The 12844-nt window shown below is 40.7% G+C and overlaps 1 protein-coding gene across 4 annotated transcripts in view; it reads left to right on the top strand.

The window, feature by feature from the left end:
• MYO5C (myosin VC) overlaps window positions 1–12036 on the top strand; it is a 92711-nt gene extending 80675 nt beyond the window's left edge. For all 4 annotated transcript variants that reach the window (XM_047736497.1, XM_047736495.1, XM_047736494.1 and 1 more), the window contains 3 exons: window positions 7760–7934; window positions 8354–8434; window positions 10633–12036. In XM_047736497.1, the coding sequence (XP_047592453.1) occupies window positions 7760–7934; window positions 8354–8434; window positions 10633–10785 (409 nt within the window). In that variant the 3' untranslated portion in view covers window positions 10786–12036. The remainder of the gene's footprint in view (window positions 1–7759; window positions 7935–8353; window positions 8435–10632) is intronic.
• Window positions 12037–12844: the final 808 nt, after the last annotated feature.

Here is a 12844-nt window from a genome sequence, read left to right as displayed (position 1 = left end):
ACAGAGGGAGAGCTGAATGAGGAGCCCCCCTCAGGCTCTAGGAGGAAGCTTTGTCTAGATTCAGCGGGGGTTTGTTTGGGGAGCAGCAGGACCAATGTCCTGAGGACATGGTGAGACAGTTTTGAGGTGTGTCAACTTTTCCTGATCTCTTAGTTGAGGAAACACAAACCCTGAGCTCTTGTTAGAGTTAGCGCTATCGAGTGACTAGAAATAGGGTATATAGTTAAGATTTCTATGATTTGCACAGGGATTTGATACATGTATGTGGCATGAGAAGCTGAGATCGTGTTGAAGACAGTGATGTCAGGGTAGGGAGCAAAGGAAGCATCTTGAGCCAAGAAGTAAACAAGGCATCTATTAAACCGTGTTAGCATTAATGAAACTTGAACTTGGACATTCCCACAAACCAGGCTGGCAGATTCCCATGACACCAGGTTGTGGTTTTTGGATAAGAAGGAGTATTCTGAAGGGCTTCGTGGATCTTTTTCTCTTCCTTGGGAAAGGAAAAGGTTCTATTTATTTCACAAGCTCCAGGCAGAAGCCCTGTGGGCCTCTGAGGTAGGATTCAACCCAATTTAGAGGAAACCCATAAACCTAAACATGTCATTAGAGCCCTGGCTAAGCAATTCTCTTTCCTTCTGTGGGTTCTCCATGAGTGAGGACAGTCATGAGCAAGATGCATGCACCTAGATCCCGTGACAGCTGCTCAGAGGATAGGCCACATCTGTCCCCATAGGTGCTCAGTGCTTTCTTGGTTCACCAGTTAACAGCGGCCATCTGAGAAGTAATTCCCTTATGGTGCAGTGCTCTGAGGAGCACATGCATTTCACAGAGGCTCGTTTATTCAGGTATTTATTAAGCTCCTGCCATGAGCAAGGCCCATGAGGATTTGAAGTGGCTTTACAATGAAAACACAAGCACAAAATAATAAAACCTGAATACAAGTAGAAGATCAAGACCAAAGGGGAAAAATCATAAACATTGGACAGAGTCGCTTGAAAACTGTTTCTGGGCTTCCTAACTGACAGGACAAAAAGCCAAACATGGTTAGCTCTCTGGTCTCATGAGTATGGTAAGCCAGGTGTTCCCAGGGAAGAGGTAAAGATTTTCCCAATTATTTTTTTGTTCCTAGTCATGAGTTATAAAAGATAAGGTTTCACAGGGAACTTTATCCCACAGTCTCTGCAGTAGCATTTTTGCAGCGAGTTTCACTGTGGCTGCTTTGTCCAGCGATCTTCGGTGAAAGCCTCCGCAGGGCATGTGGAGACAGACAGTGGGACCAGAGTAATGTGCCCAAGGACATACACGGCTTGCTGGACTAAGGGACCTGGGGAAGAACATGAAAGGCATTGGTTTGGGTCTGAAAGCACAGGCAGAATTTCAGCAGACCCAGGCTTAGAGGAATGAGCACAAGCTTCATGACAGAAAACTGCTGGTAGGGTATTAATAGCTCCCTTCAAATGGAGGGCCAGGTTGGTTACATTGAGAAAGTGGAACGCGGGCCTAAGCAACGCATGCATCAGTCCCTCAGTGGTCGCAGCCACCACAGGCTTTTTTTTTTTTCCAGAAGGCTTTAAACTCTGAATTCAAATTCTTCAATAGCCGTAGGACTATTCAGGTTACATATCTCATCTTTGATGAGCTTCTTTAAGGAATCAGTGCCCTTCATCTAAGTTGTTGAGTTTATGTGCATAGAGCTACAAATAATATTTCCATATTATTTTACTTTCTGCAGAATTTGGAGTGATATCCCCCCACTTGATTCCTGAATTGGTGATCTGTGTCTTCTCTTTTTATCTTGATCTGTCTTGCCAGGGGTTGTTTATCAATTTTACTGATCCTTTCAAATAACCAGCTTTGGCTTTCATTGATTTTTCTCTTTTTTAAAAAATTTAATTGATTTCTGTTACTGTCTTTATTATATCATTCCTTCTGCTTACTTTGGATGTATTTTGCTCTTCTTTTTCTTGTTTCTTAAGGTAGAAGCATTGGTTATTGACTTCGAGACCTCTCTTTTCTAACATAAGCATTTAATGCCAAAAATTTCTCTTTAAGCACTAACTTTATCCCACAAATTCCGAGACATTGTTTTTCTTTTTTTTTTTTTTAATTGAAAATAGTTTCTAGTTTCCTTGGAGTCTTATCTTTGACCCGTGGACTACTTAGAAGTATGCTGTTCAGGGGCATCTGGGTGGCCCAGTCAGTTAAGCCTCTGCCTTCAGCCCAGGTCATGATCTTGGGGTCCTGGGATCAAGACCGGTGTGTCTATTTCTCTCTCTCCCTCTCCCCGTCCCTACCATTCATGCTCTCTCTATCCCTCTCTCTCAACAAATAAAATCTTTGAAAAAAAAATGTTACAAGCTTTCAGAGACTTTCTTGCTCCCTTTCTGTTACTGACTTTTGGTTTAATTCCATATGATCAAAAAATGTATTCTGTCAGTCACACCCTTGGAAACAGAAGATAGAATGATTGTTGCCCAGGACTGAGGAGAAAGAGGAAGAGGGAGGCGTTGTTCAGTAGATATAGAGTTTCAGATATTCAGGTATTCAGGTTCTATTCTATGCTGGGCATGGAGTCTGCTTAAAACATTCCCTCTCTCTCTCTCTCTCTCTCTCCTTCTGCCCCTCCCCCGCCTCTAAAAAATTTATCTACTGTATTTTTACTCTATCTTTGTATTTTTTAGTGTTTGTTCTAGGAATTACAGAATATATATTTAATTTTCCGTCTATTTAGTTAGTTATTTCGAAGTAGGCTCCATGCCCAACATGAGGCTTGAACTCACCACCCTGAGATCAAGACCTGAGTGAAATCAAGATTCTGATGCTTAACTGACTGAGCCACGCAGGTGCCCTTTTTAGTCTATTTGGAATCATTATCTTAACCATGTCAAGTGAAATATAAGATGCTTACTATCACATAGGCCCCTTTCCCCTTTATGTCATAGTTGTCTTATGTATTGTATCTACGGACATCAAAAACTCTGCCAGATAATGTTATAATTTTCATTTTAAACCAGCTAATATATTTTAAGAAACTCAATAGAAGAACTGTCTATTATATTTGCCCACATGTTTACTCCGTTTCTGTTACTCCTTCATTCCTAATGTTGCAAGTCTTATTTTTTCCCCCAAATCTCATTTTGATACCATTTCCTTTCTGCCTGAAGGCATTTTTTTGGTAATCCTTACACAGCAAGTTCAGTGCCAATACTTAGTTTTCTTTCACCTGAAAATGTCTCCATTTCACTTTCATTCCTGAAGTATATTTTGGTGAGATATAGAATTTTTGTTTGCATTCCATTTTTTTCATCACTTCAAAAATGTGAAACATTTTTCCATGGTTTCTGATGAGAAATGCAAGGATATTTGAATTACTTTTCCCTCCAAGTAATGCACAGTTTTTCTCAGATTGCGTTCAAGATTTTCTTGGTCTTTGATTTTCCACAGTTTAATTAGGATGTGTCTAGGTGTGGATTTCTTTGAGTTTAACCTCTTTGAGATTCCCTGAGCTTTTTGAATCTGTAAGCTTGCACATCTCACTAAATCTGGGACCTTTTCAGTCATTTCTTTCCTTTTTTTTTTTTTTTAAGATTTTATTTATTTATTTGGAAGAGACAGAGAAAGTGAAAGAACAGCAGAGGCAGAGGGAGAAGCAGGCTCCCCGCTGAGCAGGAAGCCCAGTGCGGGACTCAATCCCAGGACCCTGGGATCATGACCTGAGCTGAAGGCAGATGCTTAACCAACTGAGGCAGCCAAGTGCCCCCTTTTCAGTCATTTCTTCAAATATTTTGTCTGCATCATAATTTCTCCTTTCCCCTGGAACTTCAATAACATGAATGCTAAGCCTTTCATTATGGTCCCATGGGTCCCTAAAGTTGTTTATTTAATTTATTTTCCCTGTGTTTTCATTCTTTAGATAGAATCCTCTCTCTTGACTGACTGTTTCCTCTGGCATCTCTATTCTGCTGTTGAACCCATTAAAAGAATTCTTTTATTTTTGTTATTATATTTTTCAGTTGTAAAGTTTTTGTTTGGTTTTTCTTTGTATCATCCTTTTCTTTTCTGAGACTTTCTATTGTTTCATTTATTTCAAGATAGTTTGTCTTTACTTTTTGGAGCATTTTTATGATAGCTTCTTTAAAATCTCTGTGTCATTTCAGAATTGACATCTATTAATTTTCTTGTTTGATGCAAATTGAGACTTTCTTGGTTCTTCATATGCCAAGTAATTTTGAATCATCTCCTGGACACTTCTAATATTATACTGAGACTTTGGGTCTTTCAGTATTATGGAGAATGTTGGTATTTTTATCAGATAACCCATTTGAGTTCAGGCTGCGAGTTCTGACCATCGTTTGTGGCTTGTGACCCCTGTGTCACTTCTCAAAGCCTTTGTTATGCTGTTTGGTTCTGTCTCATGTGTGACACGCCGTGGTCAGTCTGAAACTTGGGTGGTGCTCTGTCCCATTGTTTAGTCCTCAAAACCCACGTGTGCTGTTGAGGGTCAGATCCGTGCATGGGCCCAAGGTAGCACCAAGGAGTTCACGAACAACTTTAAAGGGTTGTTTTCCCAAGCTCCTCCATCTCCAAAACACCCCTGATACTTTCCAGATCCCCGAGAATCCCCTCTTTAATCCTCCAGACAGAAAACCGGGGGTTTACTTAACTCACTGTGTGGTGTACTTGCTACAAATATCTTCGTCTGGGGCTAAGTGGTGGCAGAAATGAACAATGGGGGTTCACCCCATTCTCTTGAACCACTGTTGCTTCATTTGGAGAAGGTTTTCCTCCCTCAGAGTTTTAGCTTCCTATTGGACCCCATTGCCACACTGCTACCACAATGAAATTGTTTGGGGCTGAAGCACAAAAAGAAGAAAGAAAAAGTAGAAAGCAGAAAAACAGAGGACTTCTGTCCTCTCTAAAGCGCTTTAAGACACCTTTCTTCAGCTCCTCAACACAGACCTAGAGGCCTCTGACTGGAAGACTTTATTGCCATCAGTACCCACCGCTGAGTTTCAGGCTCCTTTGAGGTCAGGCTAATGAATAGTAGACAGGGAAAAAACTAGTAAATTCACTACCCATTTGTCAATACTTCAAATCCTGGTCTTCTTCCCCAACCTACCTAGTACTGTTTACTTTCCAGAGTCCTCAAATAGCTGCTTCAAGCATTCCATCAAGCTTTTACAGCTGCATTCAATGGGAGGGCAAAGTGGAGTATGTTTTTGCTTAGAACCAGAACTCCACCACTGATTTTTCCCCTTTTCTAAAAACCTGATGAATAATCAACATACGGTGTTGTATTAGTTTCAGGTATACAAAAGCATGATTCAGCAAATCTGTACATCACTCAGTGCTCATCAGGATAAGTGTGCTCGTAATTCCCTTTATCTATTTCACCCATCCTCCCACCCTTTTCCCTTCTGGCAACCATCAGTTTGTTCTCTGTATTTAAGAATCTGGTTTTTTGTTTCTTTTCCCCTTTGTCTTGTTTCTTAAGTTTCACATGGAATGAAATCATACGTTACTGGTCTTTCTTCAACAGACTTATTTCACTCAGCCTAATACCCTCTAGGTCAGTCCGTGTTATTGCAAATGGCAAGACCTCATTCTGTTTTATGGCTGAGTAGTAGTCCATTGTATAGCTACGCCACACCTTCTTCATCCATTCATCTATTGATAGACACCTGGGTTGCTTCCATATCTTGACTATTATAAATAATGCTACAATAAACATAGGGGTACATATATGTTTTTGAATTAGCGTTTTCATTGTCTTTGGGTAAATACCCAGTATTTACCCAATACTTTGGGTATAATTACTGGATTATGTTCCACCACTGATTTTTTTAGTGGGAGAATTAACATGTTCAACATCCATATTAAGGAAGGACTGTGGCAGGATTAAGTAGGATGAATTAGAAGGGATAAGATGGGAGGCCCAATAGGAATCTATTGTAATGAGAACTCAAACTAGTGGAACCAAATTGCCAGTGCAAAAAAGGCAGGAAACCAGTACAAGAAATAGTATCTCACACTCATTACATCCCTATGGAATATATCAACTCAGCATTATTGTCCCAATGTTATAGTCAAAGAGAAGACCCACGGAGGGAGTTGCTAATTTAGAAGGCCCAAGCTAGGAATGCCCTTAGAGATCACCTGGTTCAACACTCATTTTTTTAAGGTTTATTTATTTAAGTAATCTCCACACCCAACATGGAGCTTGAACCCATGATGCCAAGATCAAGAGTTGCATGCTCTTCCAGCAGAGCCAGCCAGGTGCCCCCAAAATTCAATTGTTAAAAACAGCTTCATTGATAGATAATTTACATATTATAAATTTTATCCATTCTGTAAACTATATTCGTATAGTTCAATAGGTTTTGGTATATTTACAGAGTTGTACAATCACCATAATGTAATTTTTTTTTTAAAGATTTTTATTTATTTGACAGATCACAAGTAGGCAGAGAGGCAGGCAGAGAGAGAGAGGAGGAGGAGGCAGGCTCCCTGCCGAGCAGAGAGCCCGACGTGAGGCTCGATGTGAGGCTAGATGTGAGGCTCGATCCCAGGACCCTGGGATCATGACCTGAGCCGAAGGCAGAGGCTTTAACCACTGAACCACCCAGGCGCCCCACCATAATGTAATTTTAAAACATTTCCATCACTCTAAAAAGAATTCTTATACCCATTAGCACCAGCATTCTCATCCACTACCATATCCCACCTCCATAGTCCCCTCTCCCTCAAGCAAGGCAAGCACAAATATATTTTCTTTCTCTATAGGTTTGCTTGTTCTGGACACTTTTATAAATGAAATCATAAAATGTGTTGTCTTTTGTGACTGACTTCTTTCCCTTAGCATAATGTTCTCAAAGTTCATCCATGTGATAGCATGTATCAATACCTCATTCCTTTTTATTGCTGAATAATATCCCACTGTATGGACATACCACAAATTTTGGACATTTTGGGTTGTTTTCATTTTTTGGCTATGCTGCAGTAAACATGTATGCACGATATTTTATGTGGACATTCTCTCAGTTATCTTGAGTATATATCCAAGAGTGGAATTGCTGTGTCATATGGCAGTTCTATGTTTAACACTTTAGGGAACTGTCAACCTGTTTTCCTTAGCAGCTCTACCATTTTACATTCCCACTAGCAATATATGGGGGTTCTCAACACTCTCACTTACCCATAGAGGTTGAGTAACTTTCCAAATTCACAAAGTAGGCTGGTGGGACTAAAACCCATACCTCTTACTTTATAAACTTATGATAATTAGTGACAGAAACAAGAATAAAAACCCCAGTGGACCGAATGAAAGCCTTCTACCAATTGAAAACTTTCTGCCAATTTAGGAAAAGAAGGCAGTTTTTTATACCAATGTAAGGTCTTCAAATATCACTATGATTTTTTCCTTTAGTAGATTTTCAAATCCATTATTAAGGTTATTTTTATAGATCACTTTATAAATTATTGCAGTCACAACTTTTTGCTCAAATTTCCCCCAAAGTTTAGAGCTGCTATGGCCGTCACCCCAGACCATCAAGATCCTTAGAACCACGGATCATGAGAGCTGATCATTTGGTCCAACCCCCTCATGTTACAAATGAAGAAACGGCTGGACCATGGTCCTAAAGCTCTCAGTGAACTCGAATACCCTCTCAGGACACACTGGGGGATTTGGCACCCTCCCCTGAAGTGTTCTTAACAGATCACCCACTATTCACTGTTTCTCTGGCTTTCACTCCAGGTGCAACATCAGCTACTTAGAAGAATGGCTTAAAGATAAGAATTTGCAGAACAGCTTGGCCAAGGAAACTTTGGAACCTCTCTCTCAGGCAGCCTGGTTGCTTCAGGTCAAGAAGACCACAGACAGCGATGCCAAGGAGATCTATGAACGCTGTACCTCACTGTCTGCTGTGCAGGTGACCAGGCTTGCTGAGGGTGTCCCTGATCTTCAAAAATGGATTTTGTGATTGGTGTCACCCTTTCTGGCTTAGCCAGCCACAGGGTGTGTCTGAATCTCTGTGTGCTCTTTGGGGTGCACATGTATCTCCAAGGACCACTCTCTTATCTAATAAGCATTTATTTAATACTAACTTAGGACTTAAAAACAGAAACGTGCCTGTGATACATTCCCTGCCCTCTCAACTCACAGACATGTATGTGTGGGGGGAGGGAAGGGGTTAAGGAAGGAGGCCAGAACACACGGTTCTTAGAGGCACTTTACAGTATCAAAGAACTACATGTGGTTCCCAACAGTTCCCAAGCCATCAGAATTGTTATTTCATGGACAGACTTGTCGTTTTTCATGTTCTAACCCCATCTTATATGCTGTTTCCAGATCATAAAGATCCTTAATTCATACACACCTATAGATGACTTTGAGAAAAGAGTGACTCCATCTTTTGTTCGTAAAGTACAGGTAAGATCCTTAAGGATGTATCTTTTAATTTTCAGTATAAGAAATCGAGGGGACACCTGGGTGGCTCAGTCAGTTAAATGTCCAACTCTTGATCTCAGCTCAGGTCTTAATCTGAGGGTTGTGAGTTCAGGCCCCACATTGGGTCCACACTGGGCATGGAGTCTACTTTAAATGAATGAATGAATAATTGAATATTGAATATTGAATTAATGTTATAGAAATCTAAGATTAAAGCACATTTACCAAACATGGAAACAAAAGGCACTTAGCAAAAGCAGCAGGAATGAATAAAGAAGATGTGGTGTATATATACAATGGAATACTATGCAGCCATCAAAAACCCAAAATCTTACCATTTGCAACAACTTGGATGGAACTAGAGGGTATTATGCTAAACAAGTAAATCAGAGAAAAACAATTATCATGATCTCTCTGATATGAGAAATTTGAGAGGCAGAGCAGGGCGTCATGGGGGATGGGAGGAAAAAAATGAAAGAAGATGGGACCAGGGAGAGAGACAAACTGTAAGAGACTCTTAATCTCAGGAAACAAACTGAGGGTTGCTGGAGGGGAGAAGGGTGGAAGGGATGGGGTGGCTGGGTGATGGACATTGGGGAGGGTATGTGCTATGGTGAGTGCTGTGAATTATGTAAGACTAATGATTCACAGACCTGTACCCCTGAAGCAAATAATACATTATATGTTAATAATAATAAAAAAATTTTTTTAAGCAGCAGGAATTTTCCCTGTCAAATACCCATTTTATTCTTTTTTTGAATTTCTGAATTTTTTAAAATTTTATTTAAAATATTTAATTTATTTATTTGAAAAAGCACAAGCAAGGGGAGCAGCAGAGAGAGAGGGAGAAGGAGGCTCCCCACTAAACAGGAAGCCCAATGCGGGGCTCAATCCCAGGACCCTAAGTTCATGACCTGAGCTGAAGGCAGACGCTTAACCAACTGAGGCAGCCAGGCCCATTTTAGCCTCTAAAACCATGATTCACCTGCTGTGTTCCTTCAACATGTCTTGTTTATTATCAGTCTTCTTCTCAGTACTGTGCAAGGGAGCAGAGGCTGAATGGGAAAATGTATACCCATTTTTCTTATTTTAATCCCTAAAGTTTCTTCCCCAGTCAACTAAGGTATCAATTCTCCAAGTTTAATTCAAGGATCCTGTAGGTCCCTGAGACCCTTTCAAGGGATCTGCAAAGGCTTCCTTTTTCCAAGTACATATGTGTGAAGCAGACTTTTCTTCCTCTACTTCAACCTCTACTTTCCTCTACTTTCAACCTCTATTCACTGTAGGTTGAATGCAGAAGCGGACATGAGAGATTTTACCTATCATATTAAGTCAGACATTAAAAAGATTTACAAGGGGCGCCTGGGTGGCTCAGTTGGTTAGGCAACTGCCTTCAGCTCAGGTCATGATTCTGGAGTCCCGGGATGGAGTCCCACATCGGGCTCCCTGCTCAGCAGGGAGTCTGCTTCTCCCACTGACCTCTCTCCTCTCATGCTCTCTCATGCTCTCTCTCTCAAATAATTAAATAAAAAAATCTTAAAAAAAAAAAGATTTACAAAGTATAAAACAATACAACTTCCTACTAATTTTTTTTGTTTTAAAAAATAGTTACTTTTCAATAAATGTTTACATGCATTGGGTTTGTTCTTGTTACTCTAATGAATTAATATTTTAAATTGTTTTAATTACTAATATAGTAAATATCAATAGTTCTACCCATATGCACAAAACTCTTTGGGGTCTTCAGTAATCTTTAAAGAGTATAAAGGGGTGTTGAGATAAAAAAGGTTACAAACTACTGAACTATAAAAAAGGATAACTGTTAGAAATATTTAATACTTCAGATCTACTCATGTCTGGGCTTAGAATTATGCCACAAGAATGGGTAAGAATAGAAAGCAGATCCATTTACAGTCAGTCCATCCTGTGGGAAATTAACTTCTGAGGTAAAACAGAGCATGTAAGTAAATATTCATGAGAGCTGATTGGAAATCCTGCATAGACCATTTCACCACGGGATTGTGTTGTTAAAAGGCTTTTTTGTGCATTCGCTCACATGATTTTGAAAGGAGCTTTTCAGCGACGGTGGAGTTGTGTTTTCCTCACTCTAGACTTCTAGACAATCATAAAGCAGAATGCACTGGTATCTTTATTCATTTTTCCTCTGGTTTTAATTTCAGGCTCTCCTAAATAACCGAGCGGATTCATCCCAGCTGATGTTGGATACAAAATATCTCTTTCAAGTTACATTTCCTTTTACCCCCTCTCCACATGCTCTGGAAATGATCCAGATCCCCAGCAGTTTTAAGCTAGGCTTTCTCAATAGGTTATAGCAGGAGAAAAGAGAGTAAGTGTACTTTTCCCTCAGAAGCTAAATGAAGAGCAAATATGAGGGATGTGGTTTACTATTGGAACTGGAAATGCTTTGGAATGTGATGTAAGGAAGAACATAAGAATTCTCCAAGATGGGCCACATCTTCTCTTGCTCCCGGTGATGGTGTCACCACTGTCATTCTGTAAGAATTAACACACACTAGCTGGGGTTGGAAAGGCCACGTCTACCTTCAGAAACACAGCCAGCTTTTACTGGGATTCCTGGAAGGCCCGTATTTTCTAGATCTGTCTTGGGACAGGGCTCCCCCACCCAGAGGGCGTAGGATCCAGGAGACCCGTGTCTCCTAAGTTTTCTAATGTTTTTGTGAGGCCCAGGTACATTTATGAAGCCACAGGTGGGGTCCAGGGCTGAGTCCTCCAGGAAATAATCCCATTTGGCCACAAGGTCCTGTCAAAAGTCCTCTGACCCCAGGCCTCCTGCCCTGGGGCCGGGGGGTTGGGGTTCATTCACTTTTTATTAAAAATGCTCCAGCATGCAAAAACATTTATAATTTCAGGTTCCTCTAGTTTTTAAGAGAATATTCAATATGAGATGAATCATATGAAGTATTTTATATATATATATATATATATATTCTAAAATGAATCTATTAGTAAAATTAATTCATGCCCATTTATCATCTCTTCTGAAAGAACATTTCTTTAACTTTTATCTGCCAACACACTTGCCATACTTTCTCATTGTTCATACAGTGTTTTTAAAAACTAAGCTTAAAAGGCAACTTAAATGATTTTCTCTATCTTTTCAGCGTTCAAATATGCTCTTAAATTTTCCCATAAAAATAACTGAAGAATTATGTCAGTTCCTCCTTGGGAGAAACCAGCATTTTCCAAGTTTTGTGGAAACGGACTATCCCTTGTCCACCCCCCCACACACACCTCCCCCAAACCTTTTCTTTCCTTCCTTTCAGAGCACACAATGTCATTTGACCAGCCCTGCTAGCCTATATGGCCAGTGGCCCCAGTGCTCCTGGGCGCTGTTCCGAGGATCCCAACTGGCCCTCTGCTTCTGACAGACTCCCAGGCTGTAGCTGTGATTCTCTAACATGGACATATATCTTAGGGGTGGAAATAATACATGATGATGAAGCAATGTTGCCCTGATATGTAATGATGTCTTTTCATTTTATAAATGATTTAGTTCATTTAGAAACATTGTATAGGAAGAAATGAAAAGTAGAACTTTCAAGTATTTTAACCAATAAAATAAATTACCAAATGAATTGGGTCAGGTTTGGGGTTTTTTGTTGTTGTTGTTGTTTTTTGTTTGGTTGGTTTTTTGAGTAGACTCCACACCCAGCTGCTTGGGTCCCAGACTCACAACCCTGAGATCAAGACCTGAGGTGAGGCTGAGAGTCGGACACTTACAGAACTGAGCCACCCAGGCATCCCGGGTCAGGTTCTTTCGATTGCTAGGAGACTACATTTTTCTTAGGTGCACAAGGTTTGTGCCTTTCTTTAAGGATTGTATACTTGAAGATGTTGATATCTTTTTATGGATTCATAATACCCTGTAAAATATATATAAACATTTTTAGAGGGAAAGCAAATATGCCCTAAATCCTGGCTTAGGCTGTCTCCATGGGCTCCCAAACGGTGAGGGAATGAGGGGCCATTGGCAGACACTTGGCTGGGTTTCTGATCAGCACCTGTGTGTGCCCTTCTCCGTGCCCTTTCTCTGCTCCTCATCACCCTTCCCTTTTGGTTCCCATAGGTCAGGGTTCATGCCTGTTTTGCAATACTCCCCCAGGGCTATCGGCCAGTGACAGCGCCCATCTCCTTTGCTACCCTGGGAGCTCCTGGAGAGTAGGTCCACATCTTACTCTTCCCTGCACTCATGTTAATGCTGGTGAGATGGGACAAAGCTGCAGGAGCAAGGTCCTATTACAGGGCAGGACTGGGGGGGTCAGCCTTGGGAAGGAGCAGATCTTGTCTGGGAACAAGAAAAGGGGGCCTGCAGTGCTGAGAAATGTATGCATGGGGGAGGGGAAGGGCACA

The sequence above is a fragment of the Lutra lutra genome, chromosome 7, assembly GCF_902655055.1.
Source record: "Lutra lutra chromosome 7, mLutLut1.2, whole genome shotgun sequence".
Classification (NCBI taxonomy): domain Eukaryota; kingdom Metazoa; phylum Chordata; class Mammalia; order Carnivora; family Mustelidae; genus Lutra; species Lutra lutra.
This window is presented reverse-complemented; position numbering and strand designations above follow the sequence as displayed.